Source organism: Colius striatus, chromosome 3 (assembly GCF_028858725.1).
Source record: "Colius striatus isolate bColStr4 chromosome 3, bColStr4.1.hap1, whole genome shotgun sequence".
Taxonomy (NCBI): Eukaryota; Metazoa; Chordata; class Aves; order Coliiformes; family Coliidae; genus Colius; species Colius striatus.
The window spans coordinates 86,691,440-86,707,281 of NC_084761.1; the positions used below are offsets into that span (position 1 = coordinate 86,691,440).

Below are 15,842 nucleotides of genomic sequence, written 5' to 3' on the forward strand. Positions count from 1 at the left end.
AACCCCAACAAACCCAAGCTTGTTTTTCATAAAAAAACCCCCCAGAGTTGTCCTCTCAAACTACAACCAACAAACCAGCAATTCCTACTGCTCCTTCCTGCTTTTATGCATGGAAATATTAGGAAGAGATTTCTTTACTTTTCCAAAGGTTTTAGACACTAAGACTTCAACAAAATCGTGATGTAGAGGATAGAGCAGCTCTTATGTATCCCCTCTGATTCACAGGTATTCTTGATAGGTAATTAAAGGACTCAGGATGCCTCAGACAAAAAAAAAACACAAATAGGAAAAAACTGGTAAAAATCAAAAGATCTACTAGTCCCAGGGCAGTGACAAAATTGCAACATTAACCAGTGTCACCTCATTGTACTAAGAAAATATTTTTTCTTTGGTTAGCCAAGATGATATTATGATTGTAATAATTCTTTTAGTGTTTAGAATACTTTACTGTTCTAGAGGGGGGATTTTGAGACAGAACTTGCTTAAGTTATGACAGACATTTCAAGACTTGCATTCCACAATACCAGACAGTCACACTTGCAGACCTGTATTTTCCCAGCATCGCGAGCCCCAGAAGAACAATTATTATTGTGGTATCCTTACAGCTATTTTGCTTTCTGCTCTCTCAAGCAAACTTTCTTTCATTTTAGTAAAATAACTAGCACCTATCTAAACAGAATAATCATAGAATCATAGAATGGTAGGGGTTGGAAAAAACCTTTAGAGATCTTCTAGTCCAACGCCCCTGCAGAAGCAGGTCCACCTAGACCAGGTCACACAGGAACATGTCCAGGTGGATCTTGAAAATAATGGGAATACTTTCTGTTCTTTATTGATTTCTGGAGAGAGGAAGAAAAAGAAAAAAAAGAGAGGATATTCAATCCCTATCCCAACTCACCCAGGAATTAAGACTTCTTAGAGGATCTGAATAAAATGAAAGATGAACAACATGTTTGTTAGATGTAATAATGTATGCCCATATGGAAGGAATAGCTAAACTGTCCTTTCCTATGAAAGAAATTGAACAGATTGCCTAGAAATAGGCAGCTCTTGTTCTCTTTACTGAGGGAAGCAAATGCCATCCAGATGGAAATTATCAAATGGATCAAACAGCTACATTTTATTCCCAAATGATCTTTGTTCTACTTAACACTCATTATACGAGGAAAACTATAGCACCAGTGTGGCCAAGAGAATATTACTTATCGTATACTCATTCAAAATAGTCTTTATTGAAGGTCTCCCTGATGAGATATTGATCTTGTCATGTAAAATAAGGGAGAAGAAAAGTGTCCTTCCTAATGAGAACATTCATTTAAGATCTCTAGAATCTCCTAATTCCCATTAAGTCCAACACGTGACTGAGGATTACACTGGCCTTGTAGCACAGTGCTCAACTCTGTAGTTGCTTCCTGATGCCCAGGGTGACAAAAAGCCTTTTCAATGGTCCTATTGCTTGCCAGGTTTTACAAAGGTGAGTGTTACCAAGTCCCAGTGAAATGCCCTTGAGAGTCTTGAGACACTTTTATTTCTATTCTCCCATGAGCAAATACTTCAACTGGAAATGTGTACTGAATAAAAATAAAATTTGAAAACCACAAAGAATCCTCATCTTTGGCCCTTTACAATTATATATGGTGTGTATAATGAAAGTTAAGAATTTAGGGGGCATTTTCAAAGGCATAAGAGAAGTTAGTTACCAACTAAAATGTAAAGGGAATGACATCAGTAACACCTAATGCCTTCTTACGACTTTGAAAAATCTCCATAACATTTTATGTGATTAAATTCATATTTATCTAAACATGTTCTTCTTTAATTTCTGATTGTATTTATGGATGGTTATCTCTTATCCTATAAGTTATATAAGCTTTGGATATATATTTTGGTTTATATGATTTTCTTTTAGCCTGAATACCTACAGCTGTACAGGTACAGTCTTTTATGAGGACATAAAACTGTTAATAGGTGTGGACAAATGACAGGACTAGAACAAGAGCATCTAATTTAATTGGGTCACATAGCACTACCTTTTATTTCACATTGATCATTTGCACCTGAGTTCAACTTGTGTCATAGGTCTAACAGGTGGACCTATACGTTACACAATCAAGTAGAAGTTGATTTTTTAATGGTGTGGCCATTAATAAATAACACAGAATTCAGATGCAGCAATCTTAAAATATCAAGGATCCCATGACTTCATGTGCTCAAAGCAGCAGCACAGCTCCCAGGGCCTGTGGTTTGTGTGACTGATGTTTTATTCTCTTTGAGTGTCGATGGATAGGTGTCAGCTCTGCAGTGGCTGGGGACGGAATGGCTTAACTCCCAAGGAAAAACACAGTGGGCACACTGACTGTGGGAGCAGCATGAACTCTGACAATGGACAGAAGGGAGGGGAGTGATTAATTGTGTTAATGCACACAAGTGGAAATGCACTTCCTTCCCGTGATAATCAAGGAAAAGATTGGTAAGCAGATTCAGGTATTTTGTACAACATTCTGGATTGTCAGTTAGTCCCAAAACAATCATTCTGAGCAGTCTCCAAAGTTAAGCTTTCGGAGATGATGCTCAAAAGAATATATTGCTACGACCTCTGTTCAACCAAGAGTTCAAAAGTAGTAACTCATAGGACATATAGCAAGACAGTTCAAACAAATCTATAGACAAAACAAAAAAAAAAATCTTAGGGGAAAACTAGGCTAGGAAAGAAAATATTCATGTTTTTACATTCAAAAATGGTCAGATTTTTCCACAAAAGAAGTTATTCAAGGTCTCTTCCAGCCCTTAAGAATCTGTGATTCTGTGATTACTGCTAATAATACTGCTAAGGCAATTGTCCGATCCATTTCTCTTTCATCTATAAAAGGCTTAATTCACAGTGCTCCCCAGTACTGCAGAAGTACTATGTTTATTTTAAAAAACTATTATTAAAGTGAGGCAGAGTCTTCTTTTCAAAATGGTTTATTCAAAAGAAAGTCAGGTACATTATTCTCCCCCCAGCATCCAGTTTGTCAGTGCAAAGAGCACTCATTCTTACTAAGTATATCTTCCAGAGACTTGCAAGAATTTGAGCAATTGCTTTTAATTTAAGAGTAGCATAAACTTGTTCCATCCTTTACACTATGTAAAGCTCCCAAGGAAGCATACCAACAAGGATTTGTTTTAATATCACCTTACTGAGAGCACAGAAAAGAAGATGACAATGACAAAAGAGGTCAGAAGCCCTCTAAAGGAAACACATGTACTTATATGATTTCCCAGGAGAATGGCAACGATGCAGGTACTAATCCATTAAAGAAAACTTTCCACAGCTCAGGCTGAATCCATGTGTTTGGATACGCTGTTTCATAAGTTGCTGCCTTCTCTTCTGCATTGTCCTATTTTATGTTATTCAAGGGGAAGTATGCAAAACTGAAGAGGAGTGCACAGTTCACAGATAAAGAGCAGTGAATCCGGCTTATTTTTATGCAAAAGCTCCTGAGTATTAGCACTAGACCTGGCATATGTTCAGTGCCTCACTTGATGAATGCTATCTCTGATCTCTCTGGGCCTTGGGAGAATTTGTCAGGTCAACAAGGCTTCAGATGTACATACAAATTTTGTTTCCTATTTAATATATTTGCAAAATGGTTACCTAAACATCTTAGAGTGAATGCAACAGAGTTTGTGGCTATAAATTAAACCAAAACTATGTAGTTAATCTAAGGTGTAAGTACAAAGGAAAAGTCCCCAGGCAGAACATTCAAAACACAAAATAGAGGTTGCCAAGAGTTAATGTATTTTATCTCATATGAGAAGGCCAGTCTAGTGTTCAGTCTTGGGATGCAGGAAAAAAAATTACTCTTTGTCCAGCTAGGCACTACCACATTGCCACAACCAAGTGAGATATGACCTTGGTCCCACTTTACTACTAAAGTATCATAGGTGGAAATCACCTTTCCTTTCTTCTGCAATGCAGACTTGACATCTGAGGTGTTTCCCCTCCACTCATCTTTACAGTAAGTGAGTAGAAAAGGCATCTCTAGAGTTCAGATCACTTTACCTGTTTTAGACCTATACTGAAATGAGATGAATCCTGTTCTGTAAATCAAGTGCTGATTTATCTTCGTGACTGCCAGGGACCCCAAAAGACAAATTCACATTGCGCAGAATGCCACTCCCTAAGAGCATGAATGAAGCTTAGTTCCTAAACACGTGATAACAAACACTCTGCCTGGGACACAGACATCTGACAGTCACTTCTGTGAAGGTCTGCAGTGCTGGCTAAGCTGTAAGCAATAAAGAGCTTAATTCTGTAGCCTACTAAAGATATCATGTCACCCAAGAAGAAGCAGGAAACGTTGAATCAATTGTCTTCCCACACATGAAAGTCTATGCAAATTCCAGTCTCACAGAGACACCTAAAAGGGAGACTACAGGGATGTGCTGTTCTAGGAAAGATGCAGATGTCGGATATAACAAGCAGTGATTTTCTTTTCTGGCTCTCCTAAATATCACCACCCAAGGTACTCTCTGTACTGAACCCACCTAACACGTGCTGCCCAGGGAGGTGGTTGAGTCATCATCTCTGGCGATATTCAAAAGATGCATAGATGAGGTGCTGAGGGACTTGGTTTAGTTTAGTGATGAGCTGGCAGTGTGAGGTTAGTGATTGGACTCAATGGTATTGAAGGTCTTTTCCAACTGTAATGATTCTATGATTCTTCTACATATCAGCTCCTCTGAGAGAAAAGAACAGCCTTGTGCCCCTCAAAAGAAGCTTCCTGTGCAAACAGTTGCAAACTGTTGGTAGCTTCCAGCTAGGCAGCCTCACCCTGAGATTTTAAAGCCCACTCACCAGAAGGGATTGAATGTAGCCAGCTGGAAACAGAGTGCCCAGCCCACAGATGGGAAAGCAAAGAGTCAGCAGCAGCAGATGGTGGGGTTAAGGGAGGGCAACAAGAGACAGTCACATCCTCCCTTCCTAGCTGTGGCTTTCACTAAGAGCGAGATGGCTTGTGACTTTCAGCCTTGGGGCAGCATCACAGAAATGGACAATGTGCTCCAGGAGTTTCCCACTTAAAAGAGAGATTTGCCAGACTGTATGCAAAGAGGCTATGGCACTCCAAAGCTTCTTAATCTTGTCCAAATACAATGAATACAACTCCTACCCAAGTAAACTTCAAGGAATCCTTTACTGAAATTCCCCCTTATTCTGTTCCATCCTCACAGTGACCAAAAATTGAATGACTAGGCAGAAGATTAAGTAGTTTAATCAACTACTTAATTTCTAAGTAGTTGATTAAACATTCTCCATAACCCACCAAAAAATATATCTCTCTCTGCCCTTACATATTTGATCTGATTTACTAATGGCTTCAACATAGAAACAGATTTGGTGCCTGAGAAGCCAGGCTGGCAGCTGCTCTGGATCACCAGACTGAAACTGAGCTGTGACAACACCCTAGTGAACCTAGCCCATCATCTGTAATAAGATCCTCTAGCTCTTTTTTTTCCCTTCCCCCAACACTTCCCACCAACCCCCGGCTTCTTTTTAAGAACTGCTTACTTCATAAGTCATAGCTTATTTCTTTCAAGAACTGGTCACACTACATTGAGCTTTGCAAAGGCAGATAGGTTATACTGCTTGAAATGCAACAGCGGCTATAGTTCAAGAGATCTCTAACAAGGGTGCAAGTCAGCCTGGCTCCCACTGTGGGAGCTTAGTATTTTCCCTAGCAATGCTGACTCTTACCTAGTAAAGGTTCAATAGTTTATACATACAAAAGCAAACCAAAAATGCACTGAGAACAGTTTATACAATTACTAATTTTTTTTTCTGCCCCTCTTTCATCAGCAAAAGAACCATCAGGGAGCTAAATCGTTATAGAGCAAATGTCCCCCATTGGCCTGGTCCCACTGTCATCTACACTTGGGCTGACAAGTGGAGTATGCAAGTGAGTTTCCCTCCCATGGAAACTAATATATTTGAAAAGGAAGACAGATTGATGCATATCTGGATTGAGTCAAGGTGCAACTAGAACTTCCACCATAGAGTCTTCTTTTCCTCTTAAGGTGTAAATTCAATCTTTAACAATAATAAAAAAAATCTGTCTCTTTTCATGTCCCTACTTCTATAGTAAATCCCAATGGAGAGAGGAAGAAAGAAAGGAAAAAATAAGAGATCTGTAGAAAGTGACTTCTCCGTATTATCTTATGCTATCTTTACTTATGCAAAACCCCATGTAATTATACATATGTATATATATGGACATAAATATTTTATACATATTTATATGTCAATTAACACATTATTCTACGGTTCACCACTATCTGATAGGATAGGATCAGAGCCATAGACTTGGGAAAGACAATATTCCTAGCTAAATGTATTAGGGCAAGGTTTCTGAAACATTCCATGTTTTATCCTAGCCTTTCCTGTTCTCTTTATTCCCAAGAAAAAGCTACTACAAGAAAGATGGAATAAAGTCTCTGCTAGGAGCTGTCTGACTTGCTATCTGTACAAACAGATGTGGGAGTTTCTTGGTTTACTCAGGCCTTAAGAGAAACATCTGCACTGTAGAAATATTTCATGTGTTACCTGGTTGTAATTAGGAGCTTTAATATGCATCAGCTTAAGGGCCAAATGAAAAGGCCATCACTAAGGAGATAACAGGTAATATTTTTACAATCAGAATTGCTAGTCAAAAAATATGACTCTATGATTCTATTAGACACAGGAATTATTCAGGACTACAGAAAATTTAATCGTGGTCAAAATGGTTTTGTTTGAACTCATACAAATAGTAGCTCTGAGCACAGAACAGAGTTAAATGGGTTAAGCACCAGACCTGATTTCCAAATCTCCTATGAGCATAACATCTTTCCATAGCACAAGAATAGCAACAGATTGGGAGTGGTAGGCTTCCAGAGCAACCTCTCTGCATTTTCTAGAAATGTTTAATCTCCAGGAAAAATTGGAGTGGACACTGATATAATTTACCTTAAAGACAATGAGTTTTGAAATTTTCCGTAGTTTCAGTGCCTTCCAGGCCTTCTCCAGCAGACCACTTCTCAAAGGGAGATGCAGACCATGTTTCTTGCATTAATTCAGACCAAACCATGTCTTTTTCAGATGTTCTTAAACTGAAGAGGCAACTGACTTAAACCTTTATCCAAAAATTCCTCCCTCAGTGCAGGTACAAACCGTTCTACAGTGTATTTAAGGCCTCAGGTACACAGTAAGTTTCCTCTTTAAGTTTATCTTTCACATCGCCTCTAAAAAGCACCATGCACATTTCAGGTTACTACTTCTAGGAATTCGATTCCTATGTAATACCTCTGTTAAAATTAGAGAGATGATTTTGCTGCTAAAATATTTTTACTTTAGTACTGGGGAGGTCCAGTTTATTAAAAAAAAAAACAACTGGGCAAATATGTTAATAAAAACTCATTTGATGTTAATTATTGATTCTAGTAAATTGTTTTCTGTGCTGTTTCAAACAAGTTCTTTATAAGTGGAAGGGTCTGAATGGAAAGGAGGCTCAGTGAACATCTCTTGATAGGATGCACACTGTCGTCCAGCCTCCTTCCAAGTGTCCAGTCAAGTGCAGATAATGCCATTTGCTTTGGGTGGGTCCATGGATGATAAACAGCAGATCACATGTGATTCAAAGAAAGTCAACTGTTCAGATGTATTCTATAAGCACATTGCTACTGATTGCCCTGAGTTGCAGAAAACCCAAATAATTTACAGAATAAGGGTCAATATTAATTATTCTGTATGAGTCACTCAGTAAGTTCAGACTCCCAAAGGACCTCAGCTTGGCAGGACACCAATATATGGGCCATCTGGCCCGCCACTGTACATCTTGGAGCTGGTTTATATGAATGACTGTGTTTAAAGGATTTGAAGGACCTTGTTTGATCGTGTAATGCATCATCTAATATCCTTGTACATCAATTAAGGCATAATTATTTGACATAATTGGACTATCGTTTCTCATTTGACCATTCAGTATCAGGAAAAAGTGGAATGGGACAGCAGTTTAAAAAAGAAAACCTTTACTTGACCCACCTTTTCTAATACTGTTGAATGTGACACTCCAAACAGATTGCTTTTAATTTAATAGCATTCTTTCACCATAGTGTCTAAAATCTTTCATTTTACTTGAGAGAATTTAAAAGCAGCTGAAACAGCTGTCCAAATGACAACTGTAATACCTGCACATATTTAAACAGTGCTTTATACTAGGGAGAACTGGCATCCTAAAAATTAGAAAAACAAGAGGCTACAGGATTTCAAAAAAGTTCCAAGGTATCATCCCAGATTCCATTTGCCTGAGCAATTGAGTCCATGTTGCATTACAGTGCTTCCTTGCAGGTAATATGCTTAGAAGTGTCTGTTCCTTCCTCTACACCTGTGTGTGTCTGCAGCCCTTGTCCAGGAAATGATGAATTCTACCAGGAGCACGAATGGAGCCAAATAACCTGATTAGCTTAAAATGAAGCCTCATAGTTTAAAATAAACCACACTTGTCTTTGACAGAAAAGGACTGAACTGAGAAAAGCTTAATTTCATGCTAAGTTACTATAGTCCTAATCACAAAGTAGATAGACATGCTATGATAACAAAGACTTATTGTCACAGGGTATTATTATTATCTTTACCATTAGCACACTTCATGCACTTTGATCTGACCTCCAGCCTCAGCTTCCAACACCTATATTTTACCAGCAGCTAGACAAAGCTCAAAAAAAAATCCTTGAAAGTACTAAATCTTAAAGTACCTTTTTATCAAACAAGTTGGCATGTTAAACATTTACTAGTGTTTTTCCACATGTACTTGCCAGGCATTAGGGAGTAGAGAAAAACAGGAAGGAAGGAAAGAAGGAAAGCAGAAGACCAGATTTTGGAACCTCATTGATATCTCCTCTGCTTAGACAGCACATCCAAACATCACTTCCAGGGGCTATTTCCCTTGGTTTCTGATGTGTGTTTTCTAAAGATGTTCTGGATGAGGACCAATTCACTTGTTGCTGTAAGCAATTGAATTGCTACTTTGCTGAGTAAATGAAGACGGGTTTCCCACAATAAAGCATGTTTGTGCATTAATATTTCTTCAAAACCAGTGATTTGGTTTCTGGCTTCCAAAAAGCAGTGTCAAACAAAGTAGTAACATACAATGAACCAACTGGAACCAATGGAGGCAAAGGAGAAGCACCACAGATTACTGTGTATTAAAAATGTCCTTTTTCTAATAGAGGTGATGAAAAGTAAAGCTAGCTGAGAGATGTAAATAATGGAGGTTTTCCAAAAGTATTAACTCTGGTGAGATTCCAATATAAATCAGTGTTTTGGGGGATTTACAATCACGCTCAGTTAAGCTTTCCAGACTCCACTGGCGTTGGTACGCACATGCACCTACACAGGCACCCTCTTCCCTCCTCCTTCCCACAATCCAGATTCATCAAAGGTTTATGAAGCCTGGACCACAACTCTTTCTGAGCCACACTAGGAGGAAGCACTGCCACTGATGTGCCAGTGTAGGTGGACTGGCACTGCATGCGCTTCTCCCTAGTGCAGGTTTGGGGCTTTGGCAGAGCAGGGTGCAGTCTGAATCACTCATCCTTTGAACACAGATGTAACTGTATTCACGATACACAAGCAGTCACCTAAAGGAAATATTTGAGAACATATCCAGCAAAGCTACTCAAGTTAAGATGCAATTTCTTATCCAGTAACAACCGAAGGATGCTATTTTACAGATACTACCATCTACAGGAATGGGTTGAGTATGCTGCTGTAGGTCAGCTCATTAAAAAAAAAGATAAAATGTTTAAAACTATAGTCCTAAGGCAGTAAAGAAACAATAACTGTGAAAACTAGACCAATTTCTGTAAAATGGGTTTCTAGGAAGTCCATGCTATCACATTTCCTTAAGCTCCAGAGGAAACAATCACACAAAACAGATGTTTTTTCAGACTTTGCCACTGCACACTGAAGAAATGGGTTATACATACAAGTAAAAATGATTTAATAGATTATTTCACAGTCTCAGTTCAAAGAAAAGCAAATCATAAACAAGCATTGAAAAGAAAATGAGGAGGCAGCCCGGTTATGTAAAAATCCATAGGTTTCAGTGGCCTCCAATGTTCTAAGAAATTTTGATGATAAGAAGTATTACATCTCTTTTTCGTGTAAATTTTCCAGTCATCTCAAACTAGATGCTAGGCCATGCTAACCAGTCAAAGATCTTTGTTTATAAAAATGATTAGTACCTTTGTAACAAAGGGAAAAGTATATTGCTAAGATGCTTTACCTTCTGTGGGTTTTATTCTTTCCCGTGCAGCTGATTTCTCCCCATAGGTTTTCGACCTTTATTACTTGCTGACAACACGTCTGACAAATAGCTTTTTGCTGTGGTAGCTGAGGTTGAGCCATCTGTTTTTTCTCTAGAGAGCCATGCCTTATTCATAATGGCATTTTTCTGTTTCATTCCCTGGGGAGTAGCACCTGCGTGCTGATTTCCTATTTGACCCCAAAATACATCATCACATTTCGACAGCCAATCCCTCCCCTTTGTGGCCCAGAAAGCATTACGCTCCGGAGGCACGAGTGCATCTTGCATCCTTGACAGCAGAGGCAAATGGGCTTCCTCATGGTTCATGGGCAGGTTGCAGTCATTTGGATTTGAGTTGGAGGAGACAGCTGAAGGTATCTGAGGAGGAAAGAAGAGAAGAAAATATCATCTTGAATGTGTCGTTGTGCTTCTGTGTGTTACATGGAACCATGTTATCTGTGCATTGTGGCTGATTCGGTTGTAGCTTATAAGTGAGGCCTGTGTCATGCTCTCAGTGGGATTTAAAGCTCACTTGATGCATATAAAAACATAAATCTCCGAGCTTACAAATATCAGGTCAATCAAAGAATTCCTTGCATTCAGTTCTCCTAAAAATTTTATGACAGTATTTTCAATTATCTGTTAAACAATGTGACTGAGATAGAGAAAATGACCAGGAAGCTGAATTTGGACCATCACAGGTCATCAGAATTCTGAGTCAGCATTTAATTGTATAATAAATTTCTTAACTAAAAGAAGATTTCAATATGCTGCATGAGTTTTTAAACTATTAATGTCAAAAGTAGAAACAGTGCTTTTACTTGCTTTGTTATATTTACTTGAATCTGAGATTATAAAGAAAAATCAGTAGAATAATATTTGTAACTACTCTAGCTAACTGGGTCCAGTAATTGCATACTGAATATTGTTCCCATAGAGTTATGGAGAGGTTATGTTGTTTCAGAGAGGGTGAAATCTCCTGCATGTTTAGTTTAGCAGCAGACTGTCACAAATGCAATTGCAATTGATCAGCTCTGTTCTTAACAGGATTCCTGCAGTTAATGGAAATTACTATAAAGAGCTTCAGGGCATAGGAATAATTGGATCACTGAAAAAAAAAAAAGAGAGAGAAAAAAAAAGGTAGGACAAGATCTACATGATAAGTTTTTTTTAAAGATCCAATCATTTTCAAAGACAGTCTTATCAGAGTGTATACCGTGATGAAAACAAAACCTGTTTATTATTTTTACATGTCTAAAGCCATTCATAAACAATGGGGAAGAAAATTCCTAACAAAAAACATTAAGAATCTGTTATCCTCAGCTTGTTTAAACTAAAAATCATGTGTGCATTTCTGGAAGCAATTATTCAAATACCTATATTATCTGTAAAATAACTGCCAAGAAATAGATTTCATGAAACAAAATTATGGGAAATTTCTTACTGACCTGGCAATTTTTGTGATGGCTTTGTCTTAGTTCTCGATGTAAGGCTACAATGCTCTCTGGACTTGTTAATTTTATAGGAGAAGCAGCATACACATCTGGGGTGGTAGGAGAACTGTGGATGCTATCCACCTCTTCCTGACAGTTTTCAGTTATTGATGCAGTCATCCTGTTCATATTCACATATATCTCCTGATCCTCTAGCTGTGAAATGTCTGTTAAAGAAGGCAGCATCTGCAAGAGAAAACATCATTTTAAATAATTCAGGCTAGACGAAGTTTTCCAACACTGTTTATTTTGGATTAGTGGAAACCAGTTGGATTAATTAATTATAAAAAAAAGTTCACAGAAGTTAAAAGTTAAATTATGTTTACCTAAAAGAGAAAATTTATAATATACCAATTCCTTTAAATGTGAAACACTTCTGAATCTCTCTGAAAAGGAATCCTGCATTCATCAACTCTTCCTCTAACCAAACAAAAATATCTTTGAGTCCTAGCTACAGTCAAAGTTTGTATCTGGATATTAAGAAAACCTAACTAAAAAGTACAAAAAACACTAATTAAAAAATGCATAATATTAGGTCTCCTCTTGAAGAATCTCTGAATTTCTAAAATGATTCTTTCACACATGTATTCTCTTACTCCATGCTACCAAAAAAATCAGGTTTGCCTATATATAATGCTCAAGAAAGTTAAACTGAATGGACTTCAAAAGTGTATTAATTCAAGTGTATTAACTCTTAAGCAGTCTTTCCTATTCTGAATCAAAATATTAAGATAGTTGATTTGATTTCACCTCTATATGAACTTTAACATCCCAACAAATATTATCCTTCTTGAATATCTTAACTGAACTGAAGCTACATTTAGAGAGAAATGAAAGTTATGGATCTTTTCATAACAGTTTCAAGGAGGAAATAAAGGTCTCCTTGAATGTGAATGACAGTCACAAGGCAGTAGAATTTTATCATCCAAACAGAAATTTATTAAAGCTATAGGGTTAATGTTACATTTTTATTGCAATTGCGCAGAAAAACAAATTTAAGATTTTTATCAACAGTTTCAGCCTTTAGGTTTTTAACAATGGTTATTTGTTTCCAAAATTAATACATCACTTTGGTCTTCTTAGTCCTCTTGTAAAAGCTTCAGAAATGCAAGTACTATAAATATACCAGATCAGAAATTATTATGTAATACAAAAACATAAAATTTCACTTAAAATAATATATTGCTTTTCCTCTTGAGAACTTTAATGAGCATTAGCTACATCACTTGTGTCCATTCAAAAAAAAGGATTCTGAAATGCCACAGTGGTGTAAGATTGCTGTGAAGAGAACATCCAGCAGATGAGCATTTATTGACAAGCTCATGCATCAAAATATAATGCTACAACAGCATGAAGAAGAATGTAAGCCATTTCTATTGTCAAGAAAAAAGTTTCACTCTTGCAGGAATGATCACTGTGGAGCTTTATGAGAAGCATACTGCTTGCAAGCAGTCCAATCTTAGTATTAGAGTATATAGGTGTTGCACTGTCCCATAGCCTGCAGGTGACCTCAAATCCCAGCTGTTGATATGTTCAAGCTAACCAGACCTGAAACAGCTCATCACTTTCATCTCATTACAAAGTGAACCTCAAAGCTCTTGGGTTTCCTGAAGTATATGTCTTAAGATTCCTAAACCTATGCGTTGGTACTCATCTCGCAGGGTCAGGAGGGTGCCTATCTGTCTCTAGACCTGCTATGCCACAGGATGAGAGAACACAAGTGGTAAACACAAGCAATGAATACTGCTTTCGATCCTATTTGACCTTCTGTTTTTGTCTCCCCACTGGGAAGGAGGAACTGAGGCTGTTGAATTCTGGCCATTGGTCCCATTAAAAATAGCAAACATAGGCATGTTTGGCCAGCTGAGATATCTACCACTGCCCAGCAGCAGCTACCACCCAGCTCATATATTTCAAGCTGAGCAACAAGGAATTACAGTGGCATCCTGGAACTGAAAGACAGCTCATATTGACCAACTTCAGGCACATAATTTGGATTGCTGCTCTTCACTAAAAGAGTTACTTCTCTACGCTGATAGCAGAGGGAGTCTGTGACACTATCTGGACACAGCATTTATTTAGGTAGGGTTGCATGGTTGTCCAGTCATATCCTAGCATCACAGATACAGAACAATTGGAAGGTGAAAGTTGTACATTTGGATGTTCCCCTACAAACACAGAAGCCAAAGGCAGCTTCAGAAGTCCTTGGTATCTAACCAAGGTTATGAGTGCAGTATCTCCCCATCGCTCACGCTGACTGGCTGTAAGTGACGAAGGGGTTACAAAGGGCAGCCCTGAAACGTTTTCAGGCATGAAGAGATTGGATCTAAACTGATTTGATGAGAATTTCCTCACTATAGGAAGCACAGTTAGAGGCATCCCTGGTGATAGATGGGAGTCAGCAGGAGCAGAACAAGTTCTGGAGCTCAATGACCCGTGCAACGGCAAATCATTGTCCTCCTCATAGACAGGAGAGCTATCAGAAAAAAAAAAACCCAGCACCAAATCAAAGCTGTGACATTGGCACATTTTATTTCTAGAAAAATAATCTCCTTGCAGGGTCTTTCCATCTCCTTTAAACTATTCAACCCATAAACTCTTCTGCCTCTTGGGATTACTGAATACTACTGCAGACAATGTAGTAAAACTCAATAGAAAGGCAGGTTAATGCAAAAACTGGTGAGTGAAGCTGCTACCACCTTGATGAAATTTTCACAGTATGGTCTGCACTATATTTGAAAGCTGGTATAATTCTCTCAAAAAGACTCATCCTCAGTGTTTTGCAAGATTCTGTGAAATACTGAAGATCACTTGTTTTTATAGCATTATGGATGTAGACAAGAAAAAAAGCTTGCATTTTTCAATGCCCAGACATTAATTTCTTCTATTAGTAAATCAGATTCTTTTAAATTAGTTTATTTATTTACAGCATTGATTCTGGTTTTCTTTATTTTTTTTGCTTTCTTCCAAAGTTTCCACAAATTATCGCACCCAAGAGGAAATGAATTACGGTATTCCATCAGATCTGAAGAAGTGCAGACTTGCATAAAAAAACCACACATCACTTTTTCCCAAAATTAAAAAAAATGAAGTCAGTGTTGTATCAGAGATAAGAGTAAAATGGTTTAATTCATCTGGATATTTTTAATGGCACATTTCATAGTAATCTAAATTCTAACACTTATTAGAAAAATAAAACTTAGATTAAAAACTTTTCTTCTTTAAATTGTTGCTGGTACTCTACTTGCATTTATTGTTCTAGACAAATGCATGCTCTTGTCGATGAATTAAAGCAAAAAACACTGCTAAAATATCTATATTATATATATGGACAGGAAACAGATCCAAATCTTTGTCAGTGAAACCCAATTTTACTTAAAAATGGCATTAATTTTGAGTATATACCATCTCCTCAGCCACTACAAACTCTTGAGACACCCTCTGTACTAACAGTCATTTATACAATTATTGAACAGCTTTATCAGTTATTTCACTGGAAAGGTTAAAGTGCCCTTAACTGTTTTTAATCCACATTTTATATCTTTCAATATTTTAAATGATCTTTCTGAAGGTCAAAAATAAAATCTCTCTTAGCAAAGGATTTTATCCTTTAAAAAAAATGCTGAATAACAACCACCACCTCCTCCCTTTCATCCCTTGGTATTCCAATGGATTCAAGTCACATTTTCTGTAATGTCAGTAAAATAAGCCTCTTCAGGCAAAAAATTTAATCTTGAAAGGTCCCTTGGTCTTGATCACCATTGTCACCAAAAGACTAAACTCCTGTAATTAAACTTAATCTCCCCTGTGAGGGTGGGACTCACCTGACTGAAGCACACCTCCTCCCAGTGCCCTTCATAACCAATAGAGTCCAGCTTCTACAACTCTTCTCACCTTATCTAAAGCAGATGTATAAAATTGGCAGGATATCTCCTTTTAAGTAGCCCTAGCTCTCCACCATGAAAAGAAATAGATAAAGTACCATGGATGTAAATGCATCTCACCCTCAGTGGGAGAAAAGCTT

At 37.7% G+C, this 15,842-nt stretch overlaps 1 protein-coding gene across 23 annotated transcripts in view; it reads right to left on the bottom strand.

The window, feature by feature from the left end:
* The window catches only part of LOC104555463 (janus kinase and microtubule-interacting protein 2), a 211,451-nt gene that overhangs the window by 15,737 nt on the left and 179,872 nt on the right, over nucleotides 1-15,842 (bottom strand). For 20 of the 23 annotated variants that reach the window (XM_061992934.1, XM_061992935.1, XM_061992932.1 and 17 more), the window contains 2 exons: nucleotides 11,774-12,004; nucleotides 9,996-10,703 (listed from right to left, as the gene is read on the bottom strand). In XM_061992934.1, the coding sequence (XP_061848918.1) occupies nucleotides 10,317-10,703; nucleotides 11,774-12,004 (618 nt within the window). In that variant the 3' untranslated portion in view covers nucleotides 9,996-10,316. Of the gene's footprint in view, nucleotides 1-794; nucleotides 840-9,995; nucleotides 10,704-11,773; nucleotides 12,005-15,842 lie in introns of those variants that run through there. The other 3 variants (XR_009818444.1, XR_009818445.1, XM_061992928.1) reach the window with 2 other exon arrangements.